The sequence below is a fragment of the Lynx canadensis genome, chromosome B1 (assembly GCF_007474595.2).
Source record: "Lynx canadensis isolate LIC74 chromosome B1, mLynCan4.pri.v2, whole genome shotgun sequence".
NCBI classification, from domain to species: domain Eukaryota; kingdom Metazoa; phylum Chordata; class Mammalia; order Carnivora; family Felidae; genus Lynx; species Lynx canadensis.
In genome coordinates, this window is record NC_044306.2 from 124,018,081 (window position 1) to 124,034,593 (window position 16,513).

Here is a 16,513-nt window from a genome sequence, read left to right on the forward strand (position 1 = left end):
ATTGATACTGTAGTAATGTTCATTTAGGTCTTACCCGATTTCTGTTAATTCTATATATCTCCTTAGCTACTTTTTGAGATAATATAATATATGGACTCAGTTTCTAGATGTATTAATAGAAAATTAAGAAAATAATCCAATAGATGTGTAATTATTGTGATTCTTCCCTGATGTGGTGAATAACATCTGCTGAAGATATTTTACATAGCATTTAAATAGAGAAGAAACTCTGAAATTAAGAGTTTTATAAGATTCTAGCCAACAAATGATACATTTTAGCTGCATATATAATCAGTAAAGAAAAATTCTATGTATAAATTACTTTGTGTAATATTTGAATTATAAAATTTAGGTTCTCTCTCTCTGTCTCTCTCTAACATTTCAATTATAAAATATAGGTTCTCTATTTCTCTCTCCCTTTTTAAGAAAAGTCCAGGTAATCATTAGAAGTCTACTTTCCAGAAGTGGATTTCACAAGCTTGAAATTTCAAACGTTTGTGGTTGGAATTATGGCATTGACATTTGCTAATGATAACATGCTGGGAAATACCTATGTGCTGCCATGCTGGAGAGCAGTCCATTAGTGTTTGAATTGATGCACTTTGGGACTTTTAATTCTTCACAAATCCTATTTCCATACTTAATTATGGAAAAGATGTGGTGGAAAAGTTGCATAGCCCCTTCTTCATACATTTTATTGTCAATGGGAGTGGCAGTTAGTAATTCTTCTTCAAGTTATATTACAACATTCACTTAAAATAATGCAGCTCCATGCTGAGTTTGCTTCAATTAAGTCATATTTTATTTGCTAATGATTTTCCAAGTTGACAATGACCTTGAAATTGGTATTGTCAACACTTCTTGATATAAAGAGAGTATGATTTAGAGTTAAGAGTGCATCAATTTATTTTTCATTTTCTGTGTTGCATTTTTAAGAGGCTTTTAAATTAAATTTCAGATGGAACATTTACCTGAGTAACCTCCACAGTCAGAGGTTAGTGAATTAAGTAGTTGTCAATTCACATGGTTTAGGTGAAATGAATGTTAGTATATATACAGGAAAAGGATTTTGCTAATGTGTTGAATGGTGAATATGCACATGTGTGCATAATCTTCCCTTCTACTGGACAAAATCAGAACAGTGGAAATTAACCTGAAGAAAGCTTCTTAGACATAATTCTGCTCAAGGTTTTGAAGTACCATGTTAAAAGAATTAATATAAAACTCTAACATGTATTTTTTAGGCTTTAAAAATGTGATGTAAGATGATTTATCAAAATGCTGTCTTACAATATTGATATTTAAAAAATCTATAGGCTTGGGGCGCCTGGGTGACTCAGTCAGTTAAGCATCCGACTTGGGCTCGCGTCATGATCTTGCGGTTTGTGAGTTCGAGCTCTGTGTTGGGCTCTGTGCTGACAGCTCGGAGCCTGGAACCTGCTTTGATTCTGTGTCTCCCTCTCTCTCTTTCTGCCCCTCCCCTGCTCATACTCTGTCTCTCTCTGTCTCTCAAAAATGAATAAAAAAAAATCTATAGGCTATAGTAAATAAAAATGGATATGCTCCTGCCTGAAATATATAAAACATCTAACATACCTAAAATGGCTCTATTATATTAGCACAGAGTTCTACATTTGTGTGCTTCACTTCTTATTATGCCAAAAATCTGCACAATTATGAAATTTGACTTAATTTCTAAGTAGAAATAAAGTACAGAACAAATGGAGAAATTACGCTTTTTCTGTCTGCAAAACCATGTATGTACTTTGAAATTTATGGCTATATTAGGTAATTGCATGTGAAAGATGGTCTAGAACACGTACTTTAGCAAAAGAAAGTGTTGTGTGGCTTGCCATTCTTCCTTTTCCTGAAGCTCTGTAGGGTGCAGCAGTCTTTGGAGTTGTCACTGGCCTGAAGGAACAGGCTGCTTTTCAGCTCCTCTAGGGGATGCCGCAGTTTCTTCCAGCATTCCTCTACTACCATCTGTGGCTCTGCTGGACGTGTTAGTCTGTGCCGTTTTTCTATGCTGTTCTGCTAGGTATTATAGCATTTGTGTCTGCAGCCAGATCCAAAGCCTTTGCATGGTCTGACTGCCTTATTCCCTTTTGTGTTACACTCAGGAGTGCCAAATCAGTGTATACTCTATGTGTTACAGAGATTGGTGGGATAGCTCTTCCCATTTTTATTCATATCTCTGTTCCTTCTAGTACTGACAAAGATCTGGGCTTGAGAATTATGGATCGGCTAGAAAGCATACTTATGACTGTAATAATAGTAATAATATCATCTTACTTTGATTTAGTGCTTTATAGTGTTATAGCTTCATAGCGTGTTAAAGCTGAACATCCATAGTGAAGATGGGAAATCTTTGGATGGTCTGACTGCCTTATTCCCTTTTGTGTTATACTCAGGAGTGCCAAAGCAATATATACTTTCTATATATGTATGTATGTGTGTACTCTGTATGTATACTCTCTTCTATTTGTTGTGTTGTAATTCATTAGAAGGGATCTATGCATTAATAATCTAAGTACATTGAGATCAGAATATTTCTTGTGGAAATAAGGATTAATCCTTTTTTATTTATACAACCAGTTTTTCCAGACTTCATTGGATTGTGAATACTGAAGAGAGTCACAGCTTTGCTAATAGCTCAAATATAAGTATGTTGTCTCCTCCTAATGATGGTAGAGGTCCTCTAGCCTTCTGCAAACTTCTCCTTTCCCGGTGTTTCTGGGAGTCCTCAGGAGGCTGTCTGGACCATGCTCCCTGACAAGTCTATTTCCACGGAGACGGCTGCTGTTCCACCAGGCTCTTCAGTCTCTTGCCAGATGGTGCTCTCTGCTGGGCGTTTCTACCGTTGTACTTGATCACAGCTAAAGTGCGTGATGAGCTGGGGTGAGGTTGGGGGGATAATGTTCTTCTGTCTTTGTGTTATACTGTGTTAGAGGGGTCTAAAAGTATCGCTCAGTTTTACCAGTGTTTAATGAAAGAGGTCTTTTAGATTTTTATCATAGCCTCTTTGTACCCCACAGGACACTTGCATAAATCCAGTGGGGACTGTTAGGTGGTGAATTCAGTCAACAGAAAATATTCAGTATTTAGCATTGCTACTCTTTTGACAGTACGAATTTCTTACTGGGTGAGAGTCATTATGATTAGTTACTTCCTATAGGATTTGTTTTCACATTTGCCTTCTGGTTGGTTTGCCCATTCAGTTCACCAGACATTTCAAGCCATGTCTGAATCCTACTTAGAAATAATTATTAACTCTGTTTCTTTACCCTTGGCTCCAACATCCTCTACTACCCCCAAGCAAGGAACAGACAAGGGAAATCAAGCAAGGGAAACCTGTAGAGAAACTGTAGTTCAATTTCTCTTTGTGATTGCATCTATAAAAAGAATCAGCAAAGGTCCCATTTCACTTTATAGAAGCATCAAAATTCTGTCAGAGATTGTCTTGGCCCCTATTTTTCAATTCTTGAAGATCTGGTGGGTGTGGAAGGGACAGTTTAGTTTTATTGTGTTTGTATTATACAACATGTGAGGGTTAGTGATTAATGGTAAGTCCTAGGGAGTAAAAGGCATTTTGACATAGTAGGGAATTTTAGTGCTGTACCAGGTTCTTTTTGGATTTTGTTGTGGTGTCCTGAAGCTTTCTGGAGTGGTGCCTCTGTAAATAGAAAGTGTGTCCTCCTTGGAGGCAATGGCTGTGCTTCCAATTTATTTTCAACCATGTATGCCAAGAATAGAGTGGGTGTTAACATTGTCTTTCATCACTTCACGTAATGGCCCTGGCACAAATCTCAAAGGGTGCAAGGAATTTTGAGAATTGCTCCCACCACCCGAGTCCATCCTTATCTCTAGTCTCTGTCTCTTTGGGATCATCAAAAGCCTCAGAGGAGGTTCTTTTCATATACAATAAGTTCCTTTTCTAGTTATAGTCTCTGCTGTGCTATATTTCCCAGAAATCCATTGAAATTTTGGCATGTGAATAACACTTTCTCTTAGTTTCTAGCATTGATAATTTGTGTCTATTTTATGCACTCCTTTTGAAGTTTTAGTAGGAGTTAGGCAGATGTGGGGTTTGATTCACCATTTTGAACTGGAATTACACTTTCCATCACTAATAGTGCTATTTATTTCATTAATGATTATTTATGGTAATTGACAGAGGTTGGTCTCACTATTCTAGAAGAGTAATAGTCACGTAGAAGGGGTGACACTGTTTTATGCAGTTAACCTACAAGTTTATTATGGGGATTTTATTTTTTTATGTGTATATAAGTTAGAGTATTTATCCAAGCTTATTTTAAAGCTATGTTTTTACAAATATGAATTAAAAAATAGAGTTTACCTTTTACCATTGGTTAAAAAATGACTTAAAAAATTCTTAAGTGATTGCTCAATTTAGAATATATTAGGTCAACAAAAAAGAATTTCTGTAAGAGAGATTACTGTTCTTATGTTATATTTTATTATTTTATTAATTTCTAATGAAAGCAGGTCCTTTAACTTCTCTGAAGTGAACTTTTCAGGGTCATGCTTAATTTTGACATTTATTGGGGCACCTGGTAGCTCACTCGGTTAAGCGTCCGACTTCGGCTCAGGTCATGATCTCCCATTCTTGAGTTCAAGCCCTCCGTAGGGCTCTGTGCTGACAGCTCAGAGCCTGGAGCCTGCTTCAGATTCTCTGTCTCCCTCTCTCTGACCCTCCCCCACTATGCTCTGTCTCTCTCTGTGTCTCAAAAATAAATAAAAACATTTAAAAAATAAAAAAAATAAAAGTGGCTGTTCATCAGCTTGATTTTAAAAAATTGACATTACAGGGGATGCAAAGGAAACATGATGGTTGATTTCTCATATCACAAATAATTTCTGTAGTGTTTGGACCTCAAGCATTGAGAAAATGAACCAGGGGTAGTGTTTAATTTGTTTGTCATGTACCAGGGGTAGTGTTTAATTTGTTTATCATGTATTTGTTACTTTTTGAAAAGTTTACATGAATAGATTATAGTTTTAAATACCAGGTAATTAGAAGTTCTCTAATATCTGTGATATTTGAATTTGAATTTACTTTCTTGAAATTAATTTCTATTTAATTAAGATCATTTTTAACAGACTTTCTATTCCCTAAATCATACAGTTCTGCCCCATCCTCACTTTGTTAAACAATGAGAAGCTCATCTTTATTGCCCTTAAGGTTTTAGATTGCTTCGTGCACTGCCAAGACAAAGCCGTTCATATTGATTGAGGATATACTAAAGCTAGACATACGTTTCCCCTACAGTCTTGGCTGAGTCAGGAGTGGGATGGGGCACAGCGGCAATAACTTAGGTTGAAGGAGACTTTAGCATTTGTTAGTGGAACCCCCTTGACTAAGGCTGTCCTTGTTTTAGATTTAGACCCAAATAAAATGAAACATTGTTTCATGACTCTTTTAAACTATGTCTCATGTTCACCTTTTTAATTTTTTTTTAAGGATTTTTCCAATGCAACTTTGAAATATAAGGGGATACATTTTGGCAACTCTTTGGGAAGACTCCAGTTTCCTATGAAGTCAGGGCCTGGTCCTGGGCAGTATGATATAGTCCAGTAAGTAAAAGTAATATGCTTTTAATGTAGTTCTTGACTGGAAAGTATTCTAATAATTTAGGACAGGCTGTTATGAAAGGACAAATCAGTATGAAAAACTCCAAGAAGTATTATATTTTGGAATAGGCTATATGAAAACTATTGCTTTTTTTGCGAGCCAGATCCTGTGTTACCTGCTTTACATGTATTACCTCATTTAATCATTGCAAGTCTCTGTGTAGTCACTGTTATACATATTTATCACTGAAAAATGCAAGGGTCAAAAAATAATTAACATTTAAGATCATGAGGCTGTTAAGTGACAGAGCTAGACTTTAACTGAGGTCTGTTTGTAATTGTACAGCCCATGTGTCTGAGTACTAAAATATGCACAGAAGATCAGAGAAAATATAAAAGAAGATGACTCAGTATTTATCTTGTCCCTGGCTCTGGTGTCCATTCTTCTGACTAAATGATAGATTTATAAACCATTCTCATTGGAGGTGGGGGGTGGCAGGGTCAGAGCCATAGCATCAGATTGAAAGTTATATTTATGAAGTTTAAGAAATGCATTTCCGGACAAATAACTCTTTCTATCTTTATTCTCTCCTCCTACAGTAAGGCCTTAGACATGTGTACATGGAAGGGAAAATTGAGAAACAATACTATGTTGTTCTCAGAACCTGTCACCTGCTTTCATCGTTAAAAATTTTAAACAGGATCCAGCTTATCTGCCTGATTCTTTCTCTAATAGAATGAGTTTTCTTCTAAGAAGTCCCACAGTGATTACCTATCTAATTAGTTTCCTACACAGATTTAGACTCATCTATATGCCAGTGGTGGATGTAGCTTAGGCTCTCTTGCTTGGAGTCCCTTGCTAATGTTCATTCATTGAACAAACATTGTTTGAATTCTTGCTATGTGCTGGTACTAAACATAGTAACTGAGAATTAAAAGAATAAAACATGGTTCTTGTTTTGGGGAATTTATACCTGTTCTCTTTTCTTTTTCATTTTTTTCACTCTCCTAATATAGGAGGTACATCTTGTACTTTTATTCTTTTAGTAGTTACATGAGAACTTTAATATGTACATTTAGCGTAATGGGGTCTAAACTTAATATCTTTGTCATTCTTCCAAACAAAACAAAGTCTGTGAAATGGTTTTACTAACTGTGCTCATCCCCTTGACATATGCTTTTGTTATTCAGTATCCTAATCTTGTCTTTTTTCTTCCATTTTGGCTGATTTGCTTATCTGTCTGTTTAATCTGTCTGTCTGCCTGCTTGCCTTGCCTACCTTCTCATCAGTTTTATTGAGGTTTAATTAACATGAAGCAAAATTAACTTTTCAAAGGTATGTGTTCTCTGATGATTGCTTTCTTTCATTTCACTACACTTCTGACTAAATACTTCAGGCATAACCAGGACTCCGTCTAACCGTGTTGCTCTGATTTTGCTTGGTAGTTTTTCCTAAGTTTCTTTTGTTTCTTGAATTATCGCCCACTCCCATTCTAATTACTGGCTTTGTAATGTTACTTTCTCTTTGAGCTTTTTTTATTTACTGCATTTCTTCTTCCATTTGCATTTTTCACTTTTGCTTTTAGCAATGTACTCATATAGATTGCATTCCAGACTGTTTCAGTTATGTCACCATTTCCATAATTTGTCTGCTCTTTGGTGTTGCTGCCTTCACTGTACCTTTTAGTTGGAATTGTCTTGGTTCCTTCTGGTAACTGACATTTCTACCCTTTTTTAACTTTTTTTTTTTTTTTTTTTTTTTTTTTTTTTTTTTACTTTTTTGCTTTATTGATCCAGTGAGAATTGTTCTGGGAGATCTGATATAGTATAAAAGTGGAGATACTTGGTCATTGAATTGTAAATGGAAAGACAAACTTCTAGGTCTCTTTTTGGGAAAGATACCAACCTAAATGATATGTGATCTTTCTGATCTCCCAAATATAAATTTGATTATCCATACAACTATTTGAGGTTTTGAAAACAAGTTAATTTGTTGAATTTCATGTGAAAAGAATCAACAAAGTGAGCATTTACCAGTGAACTGAGATGTTAAATGTATATTTAAATCATAGCAATGTCAAAGAAAATAATTGCAATTATGTGACTTAAACATTTGTTTTTATGTTTTTCTATTAATCTGTTTTTGAAAATGCTTATGTTCAGTATAGTTCATTAGAAATGTTTAATATGAGGTTTTTTGGATGTTCTGTTTAAGAAATGGAGAAAACAGTATAGTCAGTATAGCCTATTAAATAATAATTCTTGTAATAATAATAGCTAATGGCTACTGTGTACTTATGGGCCATGTATGGCATTAAACACTTCACCTATATTATCCACTTTAATCATTACAATCTTGAGAATTGGTTGTTACTATTTCCAATTAGGTGAAGAATCTACTTTGAAGATTAGAGAAGTAAGATGATTTGTGTAAGGTCACATAGCTAATAGATAACAATGCTAGGATTCACATCAGGATGTCTGATTCTGAAGCTTGTGGGCTCCTAATCACTGTTTACTTAGTTTCTTATTCTTTCTTGAGGTTGTGGTTTCAGAGAAAAATCTTCAGAGAAAAATAAAGCTTTCTCTTTTGTTTTCAAAGGTCTTTATGCCTTTTTTTGTGTGTGTGTGCTATAAATAGAATAGAACTTTACCCTCTCATTTTAGTTGAGATATCAGGGGATTTGAAATTTGAAAGATGTTTTCTGTTAAATAGAATTTACAGGAAAAAATTTGTGGTAACTTTTTATTTAAGCTCTGGATAAAAATGAGCAAACAAACCCTAAACCAAACAAACCTCTGGACATAAATCCTACATCCTATTTTTTTATTTGGAGTAATTATTAGTATAGGTTTATTATAATGCTCTGAATTAGAAAATGCAGAACTAACCAACATAACCAGATTATCTTTTTTTTTTTTTTTTTTTTTTTGAGAGAGAGAGAGAGAGAGAATGAGCAGGGGAGGGCTAGAGAATAGAGAGAGAGAATCCCTCCAGGGCTCCATCTCACAACCCTGAGATCATGACCTGAGCTGAAATCAGGAGTCGGACACCTAACTGACTGAGCCACCCAGGCACCCCAATACCAGATAATCTTATTGCTGCATATGATTTTTAAAAAATTGTTTTTAATATGTATTTATTTTTGAGAGAGAGAGAGAGAGAGAGAGAGAGAGAGAGAGAGAGAGAGAGAGGCGTGAGTGGGAGACGGGCAGAGAGAGAGGGAGGAGACACAGAATCCAAAGTAGGCTCCAGGCTCTGAGCTGTCAGCACAGAGCCTGACTCAGGGCTTGAACTCACGAACCATGAGATCACGACCTGAGCCAAAGTCAGTCGCTTAACTGACTGAGCCACCCAGGCTCCCACTACGTTTTTTAAAAATGTTTATTTTATTTTTTGAGAGAGAGTGAGAGAGAAAGGGGGAGGGACACAGAGAGAGAGGGACAGGTGGTCTGAAGCGGGTTCTGTGCTGGCAGCAGAGAGCCTGATGCAGGACTTGAACTCATGAACTGCAAGGTCATAATCTGAGTTGAAATTGGGCGCTTAACTGACTGAGCCACCCAGGCTCCTCATTATTGCATACATTTTAAGCAGGAAACATTAGTGTAAAAGTATTCTTTTTGCTTAAGTAAATAATTATGTATTTGAAATTGAGAGTTCCTCAATTTCTTTCTGACTTTTGTAAAGGAAAAAGACACCTCATTATGAAAATATTAATATCAAGAAAGATCAACAGCAAAATCATTGCTCATATCTCCCACGATTTTATGAAGTAATAATACAGCAGGAGGAAAAAAAGGTAAGTTGAAATGTAGCTAGTTCATCTACTTTCTATGTTTTAACATCATTGACTCTGATAATTACAAGGTTAGAGTAGTCTTTGGATTTATCATGCCTGGTAGTTAGTTGTTATTCAGTGAATATTGCTGAAGGAACTATACTTAAAATCTCCAAGTGATTACCATCTCTGCTTGATCACCTCTTGTGATAAAGAACTCACTAGCCCTAAGGTTTATTGTTTCACTAGTGGACAACTCTGTTTCTTACAATTTCCTTCTTAAACTGACCTAAACTTGCCTGCTTTCTGCCTACTTTTTCTCCCTCTTCCTATGCTTTCTTTTTAGTCTTTTTCTAGTAAGGATAAAAGTTCTAACTACTTTTGACTATTCTTATTATTTAACTTCATAATAGTTTATTTTCCTTTGAAGTTCTCTAGGGATCTTCTTAAAGTAGTTTGTAAGTCTCCTCTCTGTCTGTCTCTCTTTTTAATCTGAGACTAGAACTAAGCATAATATTCTTGGTATGGTCTGATTTGTACATGGGATTTTCATCCTCCTTCTGGATAGTATATGTTTATTAATATAAAACCCAAAATTCCATTAAATTTTTTTTGTAGCTATGCTTCAGTTTACTTATTTAGAAATTGTAGGCAAATAAAGCCCTGGAACTTTTTTTTTCCTCTTCAGTATATTTTTTATATTTAAACATAAAAACTTGAATGATGGACTATTACATAGACATAAAAAAGGATGAGATCTTGCTATTTGCAGCAACCTGGTTGGACGTAGAGAATATTCTACTAAGTGAAATAAATCAGACTGAGAAAGAGAAATATTGTGTGATTTCACTCATATGTGAAGTTTAAAAGAACAGAACAAGTGGATAGACAAATAAGCAGAAAGCAGAATCAGACCTATAAATGTGTAGAACAAACTGATGGTTGCCAGAGGAAAGGAGTGGAGGGGGTTGACAGGGAGTGGGAGATACAGGTTATAGTTATGGAATGAATAAGTCATGAGAATAAAGGGGACAGAAAGGGAGTATAGTTAGTGATATTGTAATAGTGTTATATGGTGACACATGGTAGCTACACTTGTAGCAAGCATAGCGTAATGTATCGAGCAATTGAATCACTACGGTGTACATCTGAAACTAATGTAACATTATGTATTAACTATACTCAAGTAAAAAATTAAAAAAAAAACTTTGAAGAGTATAGAATAAAAATTTTTAAATGAACCCATTTAGAGTAAGGATAAATAAATGATTCACAGCTGAAAAATCAATAGGTATTTCAATAAGAATTTTCTCTGCATTTGATTTCCTTAGTCTTCCCCTGAATATCAATCAGCAATGAAAAGTATTGTTTCTAGAAATGAAAAGACACGATAATAGAATAATATAATTGTTTTTATAGGATTACAATTATAAGTCTCAAACAGGATAAAAAGTGTATAATTTGGAATCATGAGAGATAATGGTCTGTAGTTTTCTATATTTGTAATTTTTTTTCTGGTTTTGGTATTAAGGTTATGGTGGTTTCATAGAATGAGAGGAAGTATTCCCTCTGCTTCTATCCTCTGAAAGAGTTTGTAGAGAATTGATCTAAGTTGTTCCTTTAATGTTTGGTAAAATTCACCAGTGAATCCATCTGGGCTTGGTGCTTTCTTTTTTTAGGAAGGTTATTAATTATGGATTCAATTTTTAAAATAGATATACGCCTATTCAGATCATCTGTTTTTTCTTGTGTGAGTTTGAAAGCTTGAGTCTTTTCAAGGAATTGGTCCATTTTATCAGGCTTATCAAATGTATGAGCATAGAATTCATAATGTTCCTTTATTCTTTTAATGTTTGTGAGATCTGTAGTGATGTTCTTTCCTTCATTTCTGATATCAGTAATTTGTGCCCTCTCTCTTTTTTTCTTAGTTTGTCTGGCTAGAGACTTATAGATTTGATTGATATTTTTAAAGACCAACTTTTGTTTTCATTATTTTTCATTTATTTTTAATATTATTGATTTCTGCTCTAATTCTACTTATTTCTTTCCTTTTACCTACTTTCAATTTAATTTGTTTTTTTACGTTTTCCTAAGATGGGAACTTAGATTTTCATATGTGCTTTCATTGCTATTAATGATGTCAATTATATCTAGTTTATTGATATTGATGATATTATTGATTGCAACTATGTCCTTATTGATTTTATGCCTGCCTGAGAAAGGCGTGTTGAAGTCTTGAACTGTGATATTTCTATTTGCAGATCTATTGGTTTTTGCCCCATTTAGTTTGCTGCATTGTTGTTAGACACATACACGTTAAAAATTGTCTTCTTGGAGAAGTGGCCTCTTTATAATTATGTAATGATCTTCTTTAGCCCTGATAACCTTCCTTGCTTTGAAATCTGTACTGTCTGAAATTACACCTAGTCATGCTTTCCTTTGATTAGTGTTAGCATGGTGTGTTTTTCTCCATTTGCTTTTAATTTATAGATATAGTTATAGATATAGATATATAATATCTGTCTTTTAATTGGTAAATTTAGACCATTGACATTCAAGGATCTTTGATATAGTTGGATTAATATCTACCACATTTGTTACTGTTTTCTATTTGATGCCCTTGTTTTTTGCTCCTATTTTTCTCATTCATTCTTTTTCTGCCTTTTGTGGTTCTCATCTCTTCTTGCCTTCTGTTTTCTTTATTCATTAGAGCCCTTAGCCTGGTAATCCTACTTGTTTTAAGTTTCACATCTGATGATGGTACTCTTCCTGCCATGTCTGGCTCTGATGCTTGCCCTGTTTCTTCTAATTTTTTTTTTATATTTGTTGTAATTTATTCTTAATAACTAGATGTCTTAGTCTGTTTGGGTTGCTATAATAGAATATCACAGATGGGGTAGCTTATAAATAAGAGAAATTTATTCCTTATAGCTCTGGGAGTCTGGGAAGTCCCAAGATGAAGGTGGCAACAGATTCAGTTCTGTTGAGAGCTCACTTATGGTTCATAGGTCATCTTTTTGCTGTGTCTTTACATGGTGGAAGGGGCAAGGGAGCTATCTTGGGTGACTTTGCTGTTGTTGTTGTTGTTCAAATAAGGACACTAACCTCATTATCAGAGCTCTGTGCTCATGAGTTAATCACTTCCCAAAGGTGCCACCTCCAAATAACATCACATAGGGGATTAGGTTTAACATGAATTTTGGGGGGATACAAAAATTCTATCTGTATAACTTGACATGATGTATTAGGCAAAGAAACTAAATATTACTTTAGTATGTAAATAGTATTTAGTATTTAGTATTGTAAATTGTAAATTTAGTATTGTAAATATGACTTTAGTAATGTGGTGGTAAGGTATGGGGGAGGGGAAGAGTTTTTAGTTCTGTGATTAGCTCTTAGTATTTTAGTGAGCCCATGCCTCTGCACTGGACTGAATTTCACAAGTCTTTCTCAGTTTTTTCCCCCTCTTATATGGGTTAGAATGGCTAGTGTGGGTTGGAGTTAGGTATTTCCTTTATCTTGTGTGGAAGGCTAGAGGTGACTGGAGTTGTGCATTTCCATTCTGTAGGTCAATTTTGTGCTGATAATGCGCCAGCAAGTTGGGCTCTGGTTAGTTTGATTTTCCAGAGAGCTTATCTTGTTAAGAAAAACAGAATGTTCTGGTATATTTCAAAATGCTGCTTTTCCCTCTTCCCCTGCCAGATACACAAAGGGGTTTTTCTCCAGTATTTACTGTGAGAACCTAGTTGAGTTCCTGGAAGTAAACCAGATTGTGGGGTCCTCCCCTATGACTTGGCTCATGGTGTTTTTACCTCTCAGATTTGTCTTCACTGGGCCTCCAGCAATTCTTCAATTACAGTTTAGGTATTCCTATACAGAGCAAATCTCTGCTCTGGTAAGCTGTGACTCCCTGTATTTGCTTGTCTGTCTCTCCGATCTTGTGGGCAGTCGTTTGCCCTGAGTTTTTTGCTCTCTCATGGATCTAAGAAGAATTTGAGTTTACATTCTGTTCAGGTTTCTACTTGTTGTTAGGGAGGAATGATGATATCCAAGTTCTTATGTGCAGAAATGGAAACTGGAATACAGGAAATTAGTTGTTTTTTTTTTTTAAACCAGAACATTTATTGTATGATTAATCACTGAAATCCTTAAGATGAACTGGATGGTGCAACAGTTGCCTTTTTGGGTTTAGGTGTTGTTTCTTCACGAAATCCATGCCTTAATCTGTGGTATACAATTTTTAGAGGCCTCATTAGATCAGTCCCAGTGGTATTTCACCTTTTAGCCTTGGCACTCCAGTTATTCTCTCTTCTGCTTGGCAGGATAGCTACATTTGCCATAGGTCAACTTCTGAAGATGTGGTAGGGCTGAGAGCCATAGTAGTGACATAATGTGTGGTTCTTATTATGATACTTTCCAAGTGATGACGTCCCTTTTGTCATCTTGTTTTTGTGGTTGAGACCAAAGAGAGGAAATGAGTCTTTTAAACATAAAATATTTTCTGGAAGTCACATCAAGAAGATGGTGAACTAGGAGTCCCGACACTCATTCCGCTCCCCTCCGCCCCCCAAAAGAAACAAACTATAAACAACTACATACTGATGAAAATAGCTATGGGAGAGCTTAGAGTACAATGAAGAAGCTACATAAACCCTTAGGAGCTCAAACTCAGGATGGCCACATAGAAAAGTATAAGAGGCATTTTATCTGCTTCACACCATCCCTCAGTCCATCATAGTTTGATGCCAAGAAGGATCTCAGTAGTGTAACTTGCTACCATGTGTGAAGACAGCAGGAGGACCCTTGCAGCCCTTGTTACCATTATGGATATCTGAAACTTTTGCTACTGAGGATCTCTGCAGTCTTCATTGATGCTTAACCCAGCAGATGGAGCTGTCTGGAGTCCATCCCATTGTGCCTCCATTGGAGAAGGAGACACCAGGGCTGGAGCTGCCATTCATGTCTCACAACCATGTACAAACCCAAGACCCTGACTGGACCCAGCTCTAGGAGGATCCCTTTGGCCATGACTTCCTCCTGTGGGGAAAAGGAGAACAGGGGAATTGCAGCGGCTTTTGACACTGACGACCCAGTAGCCTTCGATGCTGCCACAGAACCCTGTGGTTTTTGACCATGTTGACCTCAGGTGTCCTAGCTTCATAGAGTGTATACTGCTGCACCCTCCCTGAAGTCAAAACCTCCTTGGTGGTTCCCCTTTCCTTTGGAGTTAGAGCCATTGTGCCCTACTCAGCTGGTGGCCTGACAATAACTCATAGGTCTTTTCCCACTGAAGATAGTCCATAAAATCTAAAAGAGGTGACTGCTCCCTCAAATGTGCAGACATCAATGCAAGGCTATAAGAAACACATAAAAAATTCAAGGAAACAGGGCACCACTAAAAGAACCCTGTATTATAGTAACTGGCTCCGAAGAAAGGGAGATCTGTCAATAAATTCAAAATTATTGTTTTAAGAAAGCTCATTTAGCTACAGGAGAACAAAGACAACTCAGTGAAATCAAGATAATAATTGAAGAAAATATGAAGTTTAACAGAGAAAGAAATCACAAAAGGTAACAGACAATTCTGGAGCTAAAGAATACAGTGAATAAAATGAAAATATGCAATAAAGAGCTTCAATAATAGACTCAATCATGCGAAGAGAGAATCTGTCAACTCAAAGAAAGTTCATTTGAAATTATCCAGTCAAAGGAAGGAAAAAGTAAAAGAATGAAAAAGAGTGAGGAAATCTTACAGGCTTTATAGGACATCATGTGAGAATCAATATATGCACTTTGGGAATCTCAGTAGGAGAAGAGAGAAAAAGGGGCAGAAAGAAATAATGGCTGAAAACTTCCCAAATCTTTGGAAGGACATGGTCATTAGTATTCATGCAGCTCAAAAGTCTTGAAATAGGATCAACCCAAAGGAGATTACACTGAGACACATTATACTTAAATTATGAAAAGTCAACAGCAAAGACGGAATTTTTAATGCAGTAAGAAAACTGATTCATCACATATTAGACTCCTCTCCCCCAAACTGTTCCCTAAGAATATAAGTTTATTTTTCAGTAGAAACAATGAGGCCAGTTGAGAGTGAGAGGGTATATTCAAAGTGCTAAGGGAAAAAAAACACAGCCAAATAAGAATACTATACCCAGAAACATTCCTTAAAAATAGGGAGATAATGTATTTCCCAGACAAACAATAACTAAGAGAATTTGTCACCCTTAGACCTACTTCATAAGATATGCTTAAGGGATTTCTTAAAACTCAAAACATGCTAAACAGCAGCATGAAAATATAGGACAACATAAATTCCATAGATAAAGGTACATACATAAACACATACAGATTACTATAGTAGTAAAGATAGTATGTAAATTTCTTGAACTCTAAAAATATATATATTTTTAGCTAAAAATATATATTAAAAAAAAATTTTTTTTGAGAGAGAGACAGAGACAGAGTTTGAGCCAGGGAGGGGCAGAGAGAGAGACAGAATCCGAAGTAGGTTCTAGGTTCTGAGTTATCAGCACTGAACCTGACACAGGGCTCGAATCCACAAACTGCAAGATCATGACCTGAGCTGAAGTTGGGCACCCAACCGACTGAGCCAGCCAAGTGTCCTGATAAATATATTTTTTAATGGCACACAATTTAAAAAGAAGCAAAATGTCTATAAGAGCACAAACTATATATGCATGTGGAGGTAATAAAAGGTTAGTATTTTTGTATGTGATTAAAGTTAAATTAAAATGGAAGGTCATAATTATAAGATATTTTGTATAACTCTTGAGCTAACCATGAAATAAACCTATAACAGGTACACAAAATATGAGAAAAAAAAACAAACAAATCACTACAAAAAATTATCCAGTAAGAAAGGAGCATAAGAAGAGAAGAGCATTATAAGGCACAAAGAAAATAATTTTTTAAAATGGCAATAATAAATTTCTCACTTATCAATAATTACCTTAAATGTAAATACATCAAATTCACCAATTAAAAGGCCTGTAGTGCCTGAATATATTTAAAAAATAAAAACAAGCAAGATCCAGTGATATGCTGTCTATGAGACACACTTTAGAATTAAAGATACACATAGGCCAAAAGTAAAGGGATGATAAAAGATGTTTCAT

The 16,513-nt window shown here is 35.5% G+C and overlaps 1 protein-coding gene and 1 pseudogene across 1 annotated transcript in view; one reads left to right on the top strand and one right to left on the bottom strand.

The window, feature by feature from the left end:
- Nucleotides 1–16,513, top strand: part of STPG2 (sperm tail PG-rich repeat containing 2) — a 308,430-nt gene that overhangs the window by 25,256 nt on the left and 266,661 nt on the right. Inside the window, exons 4-5 of the mRNA XM_030314485.1 lie at nt 5,483–5,595; nt 9,281–9,392. Of these exons, the coding sequence (XP_030170345.1) occupies nt 5,483–5,595; nt 9,281–9,392 (225 nt within the window). The remainder of the gene's footprint in view (nt 1–5,482; nt 5,596–9,280; nt 9,393–16,513) is intronic.
- LOC115511571 lies at nt 13,520–13,813 on the bottom strand (annotated as a pseudogene).